Below are 18,132 nucleotides of genomic sequence, written 5' to 3' on the forward strand. Positions count from 1 at the left end.
TTAGAAACCATGAGAGTAATCTGTGTGTGGAGGTGGAAGATGTTGGTATGGTTCTTAACGAATACTTGGTACATGTTTTCATAAAGGAAAAGGACAATGCAGATACTACTATCGAGGAGGAGTGTGAAATTCTGGATGAAATAAACAGTGAGAGAGGAGGTATTAAGGTGTTTACCAGATTTGAAAGTGGATAAGTCCCCAGGCCCAGATGAAATGCATCCCAGGCTGTTGAGCGAAGCAAAAGAGGAAACAGCAGAGGCCTTGACCATCATTTTCCAGTCCTCTTTGGATTTAGGAGGACTGGAGGACTGATAATGTGGTACCCTTGTTTAAGAAGGGAGAAAGGGATTGGCCCAGTAATTACAGGCCTATCAGCCTAACCTCAGTGGTGGGAAAATTATTGGAAACAATCCTTGGAAAAAATCCTGATTGACAGCATAAAACTACATTTAGATTGGCAAAGATTAATCAAGGACAGTCAACACGGATTTGTTAAGGGAACATTGTTTTTAACTAACCTGATTGAATTTTCCGAGGAGGTAACCAGGAAGGTCGATGTGGGTAGTGAGTACAATGTAGTGTAAATGGACTTTAGCAAAGCTTTTGATAAGGTCCCACATGGCAGACTAGTCACTGTGAATGTAAAAGCCCATGGTATCTAGGGCAAAGTGGCAAGTTGGATCCAAAATTGGCTTAGAGGTAGGAAGCAAAGGGTAATGGTTGATGGATGTTTTTGTGAATAAAAGGATTTTTCCAGTGAGGTTCCGCAGGGCTCACTACTGGGTCCCTTGCTTTTTGTCATATACATCAATGATCTAGGTTTGAATATAGTGGGTATGATTAAGAAGTTTGCAGATGACACTAACATTCGCTGTGTGGTTGATAATGAAGAGGAAAGTCATGGGCTGCAGGAGGATATCAATCTACTGGTCAGGTGGGCAGAACAGTGGCAAATAGAATTTAATTCGGAGAAGTGTGAGGTAATGCACTTGAGGAGGGCTAATAAAGAAAGGGCATAAACATTAAATGGTAGGCCACTTAGAAGTATAGATGAACAATGGGACCTTGGAGTGCTCGTCCACAGATCCCTGAAAGTAGCAGGCCAGATGGATAAAGTGGTTAAGAAGGCATATGGAATGCTTGCGTTTATTGGCCAAGGCATAGAATACAAGAGCAGAGAGGTTATGCTTAAATTGTATAATACACTGGTTAGGCCACAGCTGGAATACTGTGTGCAGTTCTGGTCGATGTATTATAGAAACATAGAAAATAGATGCAGCAGTAGGCCATTCGGCCCTTCGAGCCGGCACCACCATTCAATAAAATCATGGCTGATCATTCCCTCAGTACCCCTTTCCTGCTTTCTCTCCATACCCCTTGATCCCCCTAGCCATAAGGGCCATATCTAACTCCCTCTTGAATATATCCAATGAACTGGAATCAACAACTCTCTGCGGCAGGGAATTCCACAGATTGACAATTCTCTGAGTGAAGAAGTTTCTCCTCATCTCAGTCCTAAATGGCCTATCCCTTATCCCAAGACTGTGTCCCCTGGTTCTGGACTTCCCCAACAACGGGAACATTCTTCCCGCATCTAACTTCTCCAGTCCCGTCAAAATCCTATATGTTTCTATGAGATCCCCTCTCATCCTTCTAAAGTCCAGTGTATAAAGGCCCAGTTGATCCAGACTCTCCTCATATGTCAGTCCAGCCATCCCGGGAATCAGTCTGGTGAACCTTCGCTGCACTCCCTCAATAGCAAGAACGTCCTTCCTCAGATCAGGAGACCAAAACTGAACACAATATTCCAGGTGAGGCCTCACCAAGGCCCTGTACAACTGCAGTAAGACCTCCCTGCTCCTATACTCAAATCCCCTAGCTATGAAGGCCACATACCATTTGCCTTCTTTACTGCCTGCTGCACCTGCATGCCAACTTTCAATGACTGATGAACCATGACACCCAGGTCTCGTTGCACCTCCCCTTTTCCTAATCTGCCACCATTCAGATAATATTCTGCCTTCGTGTTTTTTCCCCCATAGTGGATAACCTCACATTTATCCACATTATGCTGCATCTGCCATGCATTTGCCCACTCACCTAACCTGTCCAAGTCACCCTGCAGCCTCTTAGCATCCTCCTCACAGCTCATACCGCCCCCCCCCCCAGTTTAGTGTCATCTGAAAACTTGGAGATATTACACTCAATTCCTTCATCTAAATCATTAATGTATATTGTAAAGAGCTGGGGTCCCAGCACTGAGCCCTGCGACACTACACTAATCACTGCCTGCCATTCTGAAAAGGACCTGTTTGTCCCAACTCTCTGCTTCCTGCCTGCCAACCAGTACTCTATCTACGTCAGTACATTATCCCCAATACCATGTATTTTGATTTTGCACACCAATCTCTTGTGTGGGACCTTGTCAAAAGCCTTTTGAAAGTCCAAATATACCACATCCATTGGTTCTCCCTTGTCCACTCTACTAGTTACATCCTCAAAAAATTCCAGAAGATTTGTCAATCAAGATTTCCCTTTCATAAATCCATGCTGACTTAGACCGATCCTGTCACTGCTTTCCAGATGCACTGCTATTTCATCCTTATTAATTGATTCCAACATTTTCCCCACTACTGATATCAGACTAACTGGTCTATAATTACCTGTTTTCTCTCTCCCTTCCTTTTTAAAAAGTGGTGTTACATTAGCTACCCTCTAGTCCATAGGAACTGATCCAGAGTTGATAGACTGTTGGAAAATGATCACCAATGCATCCACTATTTCTAGGGCCACTTCCTTAAGTACTCTGAGATGCAGACTATCAGCCCCCGGGGATTTATTGGCCTTCAATCCCATCAATTTCCCTAACACAATTTCCCACCTAATAAGGATATCCTTCAGTTCCTCCTTCTCACTAGACCCTCGGTCCCCTGGTACTTCCGGAAGATTATTTGTGTCTTCCTTAGTGAAGACAGAACCAAAGTATTTGTTCAATTGGTCTGCCATTTCTTTGTTCTCCATTATAAATCCGACTGCAAGGGACCTACATTTGTCTATTCTAATCTTTTTCTCTTCACATATATATATAAAAGCTTTTGCAGTCAGTTTTTATGTTCTCGGCAAGCTTCCTTTCATACTCTATTTCCCCCCTCTTAATTAAACTCTTTGTCCTCCTCTGTTGAATTCTAAATTTCTCCCAGTCCTCAGGTTTGCTGCTTTTTCTGTCCAATTTATATGCCTCTTCCTTGGATTTAACACTATCCTTAATTTCCCTTGTTAGCCACGGTTAAGCCACCTTCCTCGTTTTATTTTTAAACCAGACAGGGATGTACAATTGTTGAAGTTCATCCATGTGATCTTTAAATGTTTGCCATTGCCTATCCACCGTCAACCCTTTAAGTATCATTTGCCAGTCAATTCTGGCCAATTCACACCTCATACCATCGAAGTTACCTTTCCTTAAGTTCAGGACCCTAGTTTCTGAATTAACTTGGAAAGACATGATTGCATTGGAGAGGGTGCAGAGGAAATTAACAAGGATGCTGCCTGGAATGGGGAATCTTAGCTATGAGGACAGATTGGATAGGCTGGATTAGTTCTCCTTGGAACAGAGGAGGCTGAGGGGAGACCTCATTGAGGTGTATAAAATTGTGAGGGGCCTGGATATAGTGGCTAGCAAGAGCCTATTTCCCTTGGTGGAGGGGTCAATTACGAAGGGGCATAGGTTTAAGGTGGTTGGTGGAATGTTTAGAGGGGATTTGAGGGGAAGCTTCTTCACACAGAGAGTTGTGGGAGTCTGGAACTCACTGCTTGGAAAGGTGGTAGAGGCAGAAACCCTCACCAGATTTAAAAGATGCTTGGATGGGCACTTGAAGTGCCGTAACTTGCAGGTTATGGACCTAGAGCTGGCAAGTGGGATTAGACTGGATAACCTCTTGTTGGCTGACAGTTACGATGGTAAGTACTTCAGGGTATCTAATATGACCAGAATGATCTCCTGGACTGGTTTCGATTGCCTGGATGGGTCAGAGAGGAATTTTCCCAGATTTCTTTCCCCAATTGGCCTGGGTTTTTATCTGTTTTTTTGCCTCTCCCAGGAGATTGCATGGCTCCAGGTGGGGTGTAGTGTAAAATGTTGGGATACATGGAGTATCGCAGTTGTGTGACGTGGACTGGTTGGGCTGGATGCTCTTTACCTGTCCACCATTGTTCATTGGGTTATATGTAACCTTCAGGGCTGCTGACCGAGGGCCGTGTAGCTCTTTGTCAGCCAGCGCGGACATGATGGACCAAAATGGCCTCCTTCTGTGCTGTAAATTTCTATGTTTCTATGTTTCTAAAAGACAGGAGAGCAACACAGTAACATCCAGCAGCAAGGCAAGCATCACTCGATGACACAACAGACAATCCAAAGACAACAAGAACTATAACCATATTTTCCACACATGTACCACTAAAAAGTAACACCTTCAATCTCAATAATTCCCTTTCCCACCAATCCAAGCAACAAACCACCTACCATCAGAAACAAAAGAAAACCAAAAGAGGATACATGCAGAGAAGGAAACATGAACACAAACATGGTGCACATAGGTAAAAGCTACATCAAGCCTCCGGCTTACTGGGACAACATCATGGGAAATCTAGTGCACGCACACAGACACAAGACATAGATTATATATGTAGCCATAAAAGTTTTAGTATGGTGCGCACTTCCAGTACATATCTCTGTCAACCTTGACGATGGTGAAAATCTTATGTCAGCATTTGCCTGTAACACTCTAATTTCAGGGCTTTCAAAAGTAGGTGACACAGTTTCATCTCGCCAATCATACTTTCCACTTACCGTACTCAGGGACAGATTAAGTGGAGGAGGAGGTAGTGGCAAGGGGACAGTCGCCCAGGGCCCAAGCCTAGAGTGGGGCCCATACAGGGTCGGATTAAGAGCAAGGGTAAACAGTATTGACATAAGTGACGTAGCAAGAGCAGAGCAAAGCCGCGAGGGCTCAGGTGCATGTTATTCTCGACTTGATGTAAACTGACTCTAGATGCCCTTTTTCTAGAGATGCATTCTACACAAAAATCGGAGGTGAAAAAATAGAGCACCAGCTACGCGAAGAGCAAGAGAGACGAGAAGTAGCTAAACTGCTTAAACTAGATAATTTTTCCAACTAAAAACTCAAGATCATGAAGATGAAGGCCAAGTCGACACTGTGCAGTCAACTTCAACAACAAAACCACTAGCGGCACTGGATCCGGAGCTGGCCGAGTTGGAGCTCCAAGTCTAAAAAGTTGAAGATGAAAACCAACTGTCGCATGCTGAGCGCAAATTACGGGTGACACTGAGCTGTAGGGAGATAATATCTCAGAAGACATGCAAAGCCATTGGATTGCAAAAGGTAATGAGGATTGTCGAAACTGTGATAAAGACTTCCAAAACCCCGGCATGATTCATGCCAAGGATGTCGCTGATACTGCTCGAAGTCCTTCTTCACACGTGAGCACCCACTGACAGGAGAACTTGTGGAGCGAACTTGGCTCTGTTATTCACCTTCAAATGGTAGAGTATACTGCTTTGCTTGCAAGGTCACAGCATGAACAAGTAGCCACTTTACTCATGGGTTTAATGACTGGAAGCATAGAGATGAGAGGATTTCATCTAATTAAAACAGCCACCACCATAGAGAAGCCATGGTAGTAATGTGCACTAGACAAGCAGGCACTGGTTGTGTGGATGGTCATATTGTCTTCCAGTTTGAAAATGAACGGCAGTACTAGCGCAAGGTGCTAGAGTGGGCTGCCTATGTGATAACGTTTCTCTGTGAACGAGGTCTTTCATTGCGAGGCAGAGACTAAATCGTTGGGACTCCAAGTAATTGTAATTATCTGGGTGTGTTGGAGGTTTTCGCAAACTACGATGCATTTCTTGCTGAGCACATCAAGCGGTTTGCCAACAAAGGCAAGGGGCATACCTCATACTTGTCTTCCACCACTTGTGAAGAACTGATTAGTCTGATGGATGGCAAAGTACTTGAGACGATTATCCAGGCATTGAAATCAGTGAAGTTCTATTCAATATCTGTTGATTCAACGGCAGATGTCACATACTCAGATCAGCTGACATTTGTCATCTGCTATGTTCCACCAACTAATCCTGAGGAAAGGTTCCTAAAGTTCTTGCCAATAATCGGTCATACTGGACAAGAAATAGCAGAAATAATACTGACCTTTCTGGATGAGAATGGGATCGACATACAAAATTGTCGCGGACAATCTTATGATAATGCTTCAAATATGAGTGGGATATACAGTGCTCTTTGATAGTTTGTACACCAATGTCCATATGCGAAGTATATGCCATGCACAACGCACTCACTCAACCTTGTAGGGAAAAACAGTAGCGAATGCAGCCCAGTGATCGTCAGATTTTTTGACATTGTATAAAACTTGTACATTTTTCTCTCTGCATCGATGTATCCCTGGCAACTGCTTTATGAATAACTCAAGCCTTTAGGGCTGTCTGTCATCAAACAGCTTTCTGCTACTCGGTGGTCAGCAAGGTATGAAGCAGTGTCAGCCCTGCTCAAAGGTTACACTCCCATATGCGAAATGTTGGAATCCCTGACAACCAACATGGAACAGAAAGTTGAATGCTCAGTTGATCCTTGACAAACTGGGCAAACTGGATTCAGCTATTCTCATTGTTATTTGGGACATAGTCTGGAAGAGCTTTCACCTGACCAATCTCTTGCTTCAAGAGACCAGCTTGAATCTGAATGTCATGGTGTCCTTACTAGAGTCCCTTATCGATTTTGTCAATACTCAGCGGACAGAGTTTGAGGACTTCGAAGACCTAGGGATTAAACTGTGTGGCCACAACGAGTACAATTCAGCTCAGAGGTGTGTCAGGGTACACAACCGCCGCCATGACGATGGAGATGCTGAAAACACTGTGCTGTTACCCAAGGAGAAATTCAAAACTGAAGTGTTCCTTGTCATCATTGATCAACTGATCAGTACCGTGAAACACCGCCTTGAAGCATACAAGTAAATTAACTGTAAGTTTGGATTCCTGTCCAAGCTAGCCACTCTCTCGACTCATGAGATCAAGCAAGCCGCAGCAAATCTTACCCGCTCCTAACCCAAAGATCTGGAACCTATGATTGAAAGTAAATTCATCAGTTTTCTAGCTTGGTGACATCCTCAACAGGGCTTCAAACCTCAATTTTTGTCAAAAAAACTAAGTCAGCAGAGCTGAGAATGTATCAATTCCTCCATACACACGCCCTCACCCAAACATTTTCTAACATTGAAATAGCTCTTCGGATATATCTGTCGATGATGGTATCAAATTGCAGTGGTGAGCAGTACTTCTCAAAACTAAAACGTATCAAGAATGAGGTCATGAGCTGAATGGGATAAGATCGACTTAATAGTCTTTCAATCATGAGCATCGAGAGCAAAGTACTGAGAGGATTTGGCTGCTCGAAAATCATTGACGAATTTAGCCAACAAAAATCTAGGAAAAGACAAGTGTAATGTTCTTCTTGCAGTTGCCTCTGTGGAGAAAATGGAATGCAAATGACAAATGACAAATGATGGTCTTCCAAAAAAATTGGGCTGTCTAAATTGTTGTCATTGTCGATTTAGTTTCAAAATGTTATTAAAGCGTTGTTGTTTACGGTTTATACAGAATTTCATCAGTTTAATTGTTTGGAAACATAATAAAATATTAAATGAGTGTCATCATAGTATCAATGAGAACATAACCTTAGCTATAGACCTGACCTTGACCTGATGCATACTCAGAATAGTGCCCTGTGACTTAGCTCACTAATGTCATTTACTGTAGGATGTGAATGAGAGTAGGGGGTCCATGGCTGGGGTATTGTCTGAGGCACTCTTAATCCGTCCCTGACTGTACCTATGCTACAACACAAGCTGTTCTGCCCCACTCTGACGGCCATATTCTTTAAGATGCATGTCTCTCCTCGGTTGCTTGGGTCATGTTCTTGGTCTTTGCTCCAGTTTCTACGCTGCTCTGCTTCACTTATGCTCGCCTCTTTCTGACCACACTTATCATTGGCTGCTTTAGTTCCAAAATTTTTCACCCAAAACAAAAGCGGCAAAATTAAATGCAAACACAGAAAGAGGCCCTATCTCTTTCCCGTCAGAGGGTGGGGTATGGGGTCAAAGTTAGATTGTGGTGGATGGGAAACAGCAACAACTTGGTAGAGACAGGAGAGAATTAGGAGAAGACTTAATAAACACTCTGAACTGGATCAATCGCTCTGATATCAATGTCAGAAAACTGATTTTGTCCATGTGAATTCTCATGTTTTAATTCTCCCAACCTTCACAATGATTGAATGTAGTAGAAATGGAGGATAAATACTGGCTTTTTTTTTAAATAAAAAATTACCAAACTCAACTGGGATAAGTATTTGCCATTTACCCCTTGCATTAGCAAACAGAAAAAGGGTTAAAATAAAGTATGAGAGATGGACAGCATCTGATATTTTCTGACGAGTCACTGCCCATTAGTGAGAAGTAAAAAGCCTCTCAAATAATAGAGATTTGATTTTAAAAGGGCAATTACTGATCCCTGGCAGTCCCATGAAACAACAGCTGTTAGAAGAGTGGTGCACTCAATAGGAAATGTCAGTGAGGAGGGGGAGAAGGATCAAATCTGAAGCACTAACAGACTTTAAATGAAGCAGCACAATAAGCACTTATCCAACATGAGGCACAAAACGTGTAAAAATGAATTGTGTAAAATATCACTCCATATCACCACATTTTTGGTATTATTTTACCTAAGTTTTAAATCTGCACTATGAAGTAAAGCTAGACTGTTAAATAAAGCCTCCAATTTGATATGTTCAATCTCAGTTGATATTTTACATATTCCATTCCTTGTATGTACATCATTTGCTCGCAGCTACATTTCAGAAATTGGCTTTCATCCTCAAGTGTAGCTGGCATAATGAGCACCAATGATGTTAATTCCATAAAGGAATTTTGCCACTGTTCATCCAACTGACATCTCGGGATATTATACACCAACTGACTCTACCACTGACAAGCAGGGCTCAGGATTAAAGCATTATACAACATCATTAAATGCTTACAGATCAGATAGTTTAGCAGTTTAGCCTCACTTTACATTCCAGATCGGCAGTTTCAATTAAGAGGAGTTTTGTCCAATTTCTGGAATCTATCACATCAGGCGCAGGAAAACAGTCATGGTGTTAGATCACCTTGCTGCAAGCACACTCGTTGATGCTTAATTATACAGCAGCATTGGGAGAGCCTGCAAGCTGCACTTGGCCAGCCCTGCTTAAGCTGGGGATAAGATTTGTAAAACCCCACTACCTGCATTTATACAGAACCTTATCAAGTCTAGGCATCTTAAAAGATCTTCAAATAATGAATTACTTTTGAAATTGTGACCGTCATGTAGGAAAAAGTGGAAGCAATGCTGTACCAGCAACGTCCCACAAAGTGCAATGAGATGAACAACCAGTTTTGCTGGAGGTGTTGGTCAAAGGAGGACTGTTGGCCAAGACAGCAGAATAGTCGCTTGACATCTTTAACCTCCCACTGAATAGGCAGTTTAACTTATCAGCCAAAGGATGGGATGTATGCAGTGACAGTGAATGAACAGAAGTCAACAAAATCCTGCATCAGTAAATTGTTATAAACATCACAACATGCTAAAATGTCAGATTAGCAACATGGTGAAACCCCTGGTATACTCACACTGATGGTAAAAATTTTAACTGAGTCCTTTAATGCCTCAATTTAAAATTTCAGCTTAAAGATTCTGTCCAGCATAATGCCATGTTTAAACTCAGTTTAAAAACCATTTAGCTTTGCAGCTGCGGGGTTAGCGTGTTTTAAAATTTCAAAGAACTGATTTTTACTTACACATTAATGAACTGTTGGGCATAATAAACAAGTTGTGCATATATTGAGTGCTAAATATGCCCATGAATGTTTTAACATGATGCAAAGGGTGGATAAAGGGGAACCAGTGGATGTGGTGTATTTGGACTGCCAGAAGGCATTTGACAAGGTACCACATAAAAGGTTACTGCACAAGATAAAAGTTCACGGGGTTGGGGATAATTAGCATGGATACAGGATTGGCTAACTAACAGAAAACAGAAAGTTGGGATAAATGGTTCATTCTCGGGTTGGCAATCAGTAACTAGTGCGGTGCCGCAGGGATCAGTGCTCGGACCCCATCTATTTACAATCTATATTAACGACTTGGAAGAAGGGTCAGAGTGTAACCAAGTTTGCTGACGATACAAAGATGGGAGAAAAAGCAATGTGTGAGGAGGACACAAAAAATCTGCAAAAGGATATAGACAGGCTAAGTGAGTGGGCAAAAATTTGGCAGATGGAGTATAATGTTGAAAAGTGTGAGGTCATGCCCTTTGGCATAAAAAAATCAAAGAGCAAGTTATTATTTAAATGGAGAAAGATTGCAAAGTGCTGCAGTACAGCAGGACCTAGAGGTACTTGTGCTTGAAACACAAAAGATTAGTATGCAGGTACAGCAAGTGATCAGGAAGGTTAATGGAATCTTGGCCTTTATTGCAAAGGGGATGGAGTATAAAAGCAGGGAATCTTGCTACAGTTATACAGAGTATTGGTGAGACCACACCTGGAATACTGCGTACAGTTTTGGTTTTCATATTTACAAATGGATATACTTGCTTTGGAGGCAGTTCAGATAAGGTTGACTCGGGGTTGACTTATGAGGAAAGGTTGAGGAGGTTGGGCCTCTACTCATTGGAATTCAGAAGAATGAGAGGTGATCTTATTGAAACGTATAAGATTATGAGGGGGCTTGACAAGGTGGATGCAGAGAGGATGTTTCCACTGATAGGGGAGACTAGAACTAGAGGGCATAATCTTAGAATAAGGGGCCGCCCATTTAAAACTGAGATGAATTTAAGATAGAAATAGACAGTTTCTTAAACGATAAGGGAATAAGGGGTTATGAAGAGCGGGCAGGGAAGTGGACCTGAGTCCATGATCGGATCAGCCATGACCGTATTAAATGGCGGAGCAGGCTCGAGGGGCTATATGGCTTACTCCTGCTCTTATTTCTTATGTTCTTATGCAAAGCCCAAGTGCTTACTCACTAATGTGACAAAACTGTGCACCCACATTCTCGTGCATTACCTCCTCGGGAATTCTTTGCCGAGGGTTTTTGATTATATTTTAAATTGTGATTTAATTTTTCATAATTGAAGTTATTTTGCTTTTTAAAAAATTCATTCACAGGATGTGGGGGTTGCTTGCAGGGCCAGCATTTATTCTCCATCCCTAATTGCCCTCAAGAAGATGGTGGTAAGCCACCTTCTTGAACCGCTGCAGTCCGTGTGGTGACGGTACTCCCCGAACTTCATTTTGAAGGGTGGAAGATGCCTGTTTATGAGTTCTTTTAATGTGGGATGGACGTTGCACACCGGCTAAGCAGAGCAAGGTATTGGGCCAGTGGCAAGGGGGTCCGAGACGATTGGAGATCCAGCTCCAGACTGAGGTACTCAGGGCCCGCTGGAAGGAGCACTTTGAAGATCTCCTTAACCGAAACTCTGCTTTGACGCGAGTGTCCTCGACTCCATCCCACAGCATGCTACCGGCCACTACCACCCCAGCCCTGCACGAGGTAGAAAAGGCCATCCTTCAGCTCAAGAACAAAAAAGCATCAGGAGCAGATGCAATACCTGCCAAGGCACTAAAGTGTGGCGGAGAAGCACTATTGGCACAAATGCATGACCTCATCCCTCTTATCTGGAAGGAGGAGAGCATGCCAGGAGATCTCAGAGATGCCATAATCATGACCATCTTCAAAAAAGGGGACAAGTCCAACTGCGTTAACTACAGAGGAATCTCCCTGCTGTTGGCCACGGGGAAAGTCATTGCTAGAATCCTCCTCAATCGTCTTCTACCCGTGGTTGAAGAGATCCTGCCAAATTCGTAATGCAGATTCCATCCACTACGGGGTACAACGGACATGATCTTCACCACGCGACAACTACAAGAGAAATGCAGGGAACAGCATCAACCCTTGTACATGGCCTACTTTGACCTCACAAAGGCCATTGACACTGTCAACCGTGAGGGACTATGGAGCATCCTCCTCCATTTCGGCTGTCCCCAAAAGTTTGTCACCATCCTCTGCCTGCTCCACGATGACATGCAAGCTGTGATCCTGACCAATGGATCCACTACAGACCCAATCCATATCCAGATCCGGGTCAAGCAGGACTGCATTATCGCACCAACGCTTTTCTTGATCTTCCTTCCTGCAATGCTCCATGTCACTCTCAACAAGTTCTCCGCTGGAGGTGAACTAAACTATAGAACCAATGGGAACCTGTTCAACTCTCGCCGCCTCCAGGCTAGATCCAAGGTCATCCCATCCTCTGTCATCGAACTACAGTATGTGCATGGCGTTTGTGTCTGCACACAGTCAGAGGCCGAACTACAAGCCATCGTCAACACCTTTATCAAGATGTACGAAAGCATGAGCCTTACACTAAACATCTGTAAGAGAAAGGCCCTCTACCAACCTGACCCCGCCACACAGCATTGCCCCCCCAGTCATCATAATCCAAGGCGCGCCATTGGACAACATGGACCACTTTCCATACCTCGGGAGCCTACTATCAGCAAGGGCAGATATCAGTGATGAGGTCCAACACTGCCTCCAGTGTGCCAGTACAGCCTTCGGTCGCCTGAGGAAGTGTTTGAAGACGAGGAGTTATACAAGCAACATTTAGATTGCTTATGCAATTGGTCAGACGCATTGCAGACAAAATGGTAACATTAACTTTAAGCGTGCTGAAAATACAGTTGAACAGTTAGAACAGAAAGACAAATGTCAGTGTGCCAAATGGCCTTTTCATGCCCTTGACTTCGATTTCTAACAAAGATTGAAAAAATGTAGGACATAATTATACAACAAATGGGATTGAATTAGCATGGAGATTTAGAAACGCACCTGGGAATAATTTCAACATCCAGCCAATAAACCATAGCAATTAAAAACAGCTAATCCCAAGTGTAAAAAGAATGAGCTTTGAGGAATCAATGGGAAATGTTAACCTTCGTATCAAGCTGGCTCAGTTAATATAGGCTGACACTTCAGTGTAGTACAGAGGGAGTGCTGCATTGTTAGGGGTGCTGGCTTTCAGACGTGATGTTAAACTTAGGCTTCATTTGCTTGAGCACATCGATGTAAAATATAAAGGAGAGAAGCAGGATGTTCTCCTGGTGTCCTGTCCAACTACCACCAAAGAGAGATAATTGATCATTTATCTGATTTACTATTTGTGGGCCCTTGTGTGCAAATCGGCTGCAATGCTGACTTGTGACAACACTTCAAAAGTAATTTGTTGTCTAAAGTGCTTCGAGATGTCCTGAGGATTTGAACAGCACTATATAAATGCAAATTCTTTCTGCACTGTGTAGAAAGGTGGTGATTAATGTGGAATCATATTAAAATGTAGAGCCAGAGAACAGAAGAAAACCAGTGATAAGTAAATTTAGAACATATCCGGGTAAACTCTTTACTAAAAGAATGATCAAAATTTTGAACAATTTACTAATAAAGTTAATAGGAGGCAAAAACAGTGAACTATTTAAAAGACAATTAGATACCAAGATGGGAGAGTTTAGCTACTTGGGATGAGGTTTCAAGGGCCAAATAGGTATCAATAAATATTACTAAAATGACTGCACATGATAATTCAATGCTCAATCCTATATTAAAATAAAGCCCTGTACAAACTTTGTAGATTAGCCAAAATTACTCATAACTCGTAAAATCTTGTCTTTTTGTCAAAGGTTCTGGTGTTTGAATTTCTTGGGTCAGAACAGATTTTATTAATTTCCTTTAAATGTCCTCTCCAAAGAGTTCATGGTATGTGATCTCAAGAATTTAAATCACAAGGAAAAATTAACTTGGGCTTGTTCTTGTTGCCTAATAGATGAGACTTTGAGAGGGCCCAATATAAGTTTTCAAAATTACAAAGGGCATTAATAGTTACTTCCAGACAAATTGTCTACATGACAAAGGTTGAAAACCCAGGAGAAAATTATTTAAAATTAAGAATAAATGGGAATTCAAATAGAACTATTGCAGACAAATTGTAGGAGGCATACATATGTACATTAGAAAAGATCACTGCTACCAACAGTATAACTAGGTTCAAGAAACAACTAGATGTCTGACTGAAGAAGCTATAAATTGAAGGATACGATGAGAAGAAGGAAAACCAAAATATATCAGGCTCATTCGGTCATCCTTGGACATTCTTTTATGGCTCTTTGTAATCAATAACGAAATAAAAACGGAACAACATACAGGAGTAGTCAGCAACTCAGTCTCTGCTTAAAATATTCCATCTTGGAGACCCTGGCTGAAATCTGGATCAAAAACAGGTTGCTTACTTGGAAGATTTTCAACTATTGATTACGAAGCAAACATCTCTAAGTTGCATTCTCAAATCAATGTGAAACGCAGACACTTACTGAATTAGGGGAATGTCTAGAAATGCTCAAACTAATACTGCATCACATCAGTTCCTGTTTTTGAAAGCCAAAAATTGCAGCATCTTAGATCTGTGAATGATGCTGCTTTATTAATGATTGCATGAATTCCTTATATTTTGGATAAATTGACTGGATTTGAATCATGTTAATAAGGGTACTGGCAACTCTCGATTATCCGCACACAGATCTAACGGAGAACCCGCTGCAACGGCACCTTTAAAAACTGTGATTCTGTCCCGTGTACAGCTGCACACCATTAAGCCCACCCCACACAGTCCTGCACTGACACACAGCATTATCACTACACACAGAGGAAGGGCTTTATTTTATAATAAAGTTTAATGCTGTCTCGACCTTAAAGGAATCCTTGTAGAGCAATCAAATTAACTCAGATCTGGACAGTCTGTCCGCTCATACTGCAACCCATCCTCACGTTATCAGATCGAAGACATTGCTCCCAACTCCGCTCTTTAGGGCACTGCCCAGATCATCACGCTGGAAGCAAGTTCAGAGGGGCAAAAGATTTATCCAACTCTTCCTCGCTTCCCTGCCATCTTTCCGTTTTCTGATCTTGGTGAATGTACTCTTGTGCAGTCTGGTATATCACTGAGGGTGCTGCCTCGGGGGTAAGTAAAGCTGAGTCTCATTCGACCTCCAGCGGTTGAAGCTTTAGACTGGCCATTTTAAGAAAATGTAGACACAGTATAACATGGGTCTCTTCACTTTATATTAAAATGAATAGGTGGTCAATCCCATCCTGGAGTGCACAGAAGCAGAAAAGCATAAAAGTACTGTATAAATTTGGGACCCAAACTTTCTCGACAAGTACCTGCACTCGCCCTAGCGGCAAAATCGTTTACCTGGAATAGCCCAATCCCCGAGGGCCCCGAATAATCGAGAGTTGCCTGTATACGATTTATCCGGATCAAAAATGTCACATTTATGTACAACAATTTTTTCTCACAAATAGAACATTTATAAGTCATGATCCAAAATTAATACTACTTCCAGTTAATGTGATTGAAGAAACTGTTGCAACAGAACACTGCAAGAACCATAGGAATTGATGTACCCAAAAGGTAAATGAATTAAATCACCCACTTCATAAAACCTGAACAAACAAGTGAACCTGAAGTTCTGACAATACCAGCTTTGTTTTGAGGTAAGTCTTAACGACATTTTCAACTTATTCACAATAAATAGATGAATGGGGCTGCCCATAATTGCTCAAAGGTCTAAATGAAAACCTTAACAGGGTGTGAAAGGAACAGCAACTCCATCTCATTTTTTCAGTATTGGGCTGCTTGCTCAATGTTTTGCAAGCCTCACGCCCATTTACACAACTCGAGTGGCAATGTGTGAGCAAGAGCCGATTCATGGAGACTGCTCACCAGGCTGCTGGCTTCTTTAAGTCACAGTTAAGCGATGGGAGCTATATAGGAAAGTGGGGTCACCACAAGAAAGCAGCAGATTTCCTATGGTGATGCCAAGTCTTCCTCCTTCCGCACTCACCACCTCCTCCTGCCCCATTCGCCACTCCCCACGCCTTTCATTATACAGTAGCTGAATTGATGTCCATCTTTTCATTTTGAAGGATAGACTGCACTGCCCCAGAGGCACTACTGGAAACCATTAACTGCTGTGTTGCTCACTGCCTTGAACTTCCACCAATGGTTTTATACTAACTTGCTGCCAACTTCAGCAGTGCCATTAGCAGCAAACCTGTAGTACAAGTAAAGTATTAGAAAACAATATGCAACGGTTCTTGTATCAATGCATATGTTGATAATATTATTTCATTAAAACCATCTTCTCTACTCATCTTTCAACTTAACTTTAAGATGGTATTTGAAACTTACTGCTCGGACTTGGCATCCCAGGGTAAGCGTCTGTGTCTTCCAACTCTAAAGTGATCAGACCACGGTTAGGTAGATGATGCCTTCCAGCGGTTGTCCCAGTAAATGGTGTTCCCCCATTCTCTTCTACACTGAATTGCTGTAGATCATTGCTGTTTAATAATGGTGCTACCAAAGGATGGCTGCAACGTTATGTACATTAAAGTCAAGAAAACTTAATGAGAAATCAAACAGAACTCAATTAGTCATTTGCCTAAAAATTTTTTTAAAGCTGGCTATAGCCATATAAAACATTCAAGACATTCTTTGCAAGCCTATGAACCAAGCCTTTCGGTTTATACCAGTTTGTTTTAATTATATTGCCTGTGAGCAGTAGTTACTCGAGCAAAAGCATTCATAGGGTAGGAATAAGCCCAAATTGCAAAAAACCTAATGCTGAGTCATCTCCAATATAACTGAGGAACAGTTCTGGAAAAGCATGGTATGGAGATGCAACCATTCACAAGATATGAAATGGTGGTGGCAGGTTTCAAACTCATGCAGATTTATTGATTTGATCAATTTAAATTGTCAAGCATTATAAAAAATCTTTGTAGTACAGTATTATAAAAACATTCAAGAGATTGTATTTAGAATGTGCATTAAAATTCCTCCTCCTACATTATTCAACAATTTATTTTTGAACCATGATGTTGCACATAGAAAGAAAGAATTTACATTTATATAGCACCTTTCACAACCTTAGGATGTCCCAGTATGTTTCAAAGCCAATGAAGCACTTTTGAAATATAGGGCCCAAGTTTCCACATGATTTGCGCCTGATTTTTAGGAGCAACTGGTGGAGAACGGACTATCTTAGAAATCGCAATTCTCCACATTTTTTTTTCTGCAGTTCTAGTGAGGTAAAACAGTTCTACTTTGGAACAGAATTTTTTCTTCAAAAGGGGGCGTGTCCGGCCACTGACGCCTGATTTCAAAGTTTCCACAGTGAAAACGTATTCCAAATTAAAGTAGAATGGAGCAAGTGAAGATTTTTGTAGAACTGAAAAAACCTGTTCTACAGATTGAAAAATCAGGCGCAGGTTACAAATTAGGCGTCCAGAACGAGGTGGGGGGCAGGGGGGGGGGAAGGGAAGTCATTAAATTCTACAATAAATCCTTATTTATACTTCTACAAATATTATACAAATAAATCCAACCTGAATAAACATTTATAAGCAAAGAAAAGATTAAATAAACCATCTTCCTACCTGTGTGAAAGTGCTTCAGCCATCGTTCGTTCCCGCGGGAGGAAACCGCCGTTTGTTGCCGTGGAGGGGAGGGAGGGGAAGGAGACAGCGGTTTGTTGCCGTGGAGGGGAGGGAGGGGGAGGAAACCGCTGTTTGTTGCCGTGGAGGGGAGGGAGGGGAAGGAGACAGCGGTTTGTTGCCGTGGAGGGTGGGGAGGGGAAGGAGACAGCGGTTTGTTGCCGTGGAGGGGAGGGAGGGGGAGGAAACCGCCGTTTGTTGCCGTGGAGGGGAGGGAGGGGAAGGAGACAGCGGTTTGTTGCCGTGGAGGGGAGGGAGGGGAAGGAAACCGCCGTTTGTTGCCGTGGAGGGTGGGGAGGGGAAGGAGACAGCGGTTTGTTGCCGTGGAGGGGAGGGAGGGGAAGGAGACAGCGGTTTGTTGCCGTGGAGGGGAGGGAGGGGAAGGAGACAGT

General features: G+C 42.4%; 1 protein-coding gene across 1 annotated transcript in view; it reads right to left on the bottom strand.

Moving 5' to 3' along the window:
- LOC139264533 (band 4.1-like protein 4B) overlaps nt 1-18,132 on the bottom strand; it is a 457,521-nt gene that overhangs the window by 167,517 nt on the left and 271,872 nt on the right. The window contains exon 16 of the mRNA XM_070881140.1: nt 16,437-16,615. Coding sequence (XP_070737241.1) covers nt 16,437-16,615 — 179 coding nt within the window. The remainder of the gene's footprint in view (nt 1-16,436; nt 16,616-18,132) is intronic.

Source organism: Pristiophorus japonicus, chromosome 5 (assembly GCF_044704955.1).
Source record: "Pristiophorus japonicus isolate sPriJap1 chromosome 5, sPriJap1.hap1, whole genome shotgun sequence".
Taxonomy (NCBI): Eukaryota; Metazoa; Chordata; class Chondrichthyes; family Pristiophoridae; genus Pristiophorus; species Pristiophorus japonicus.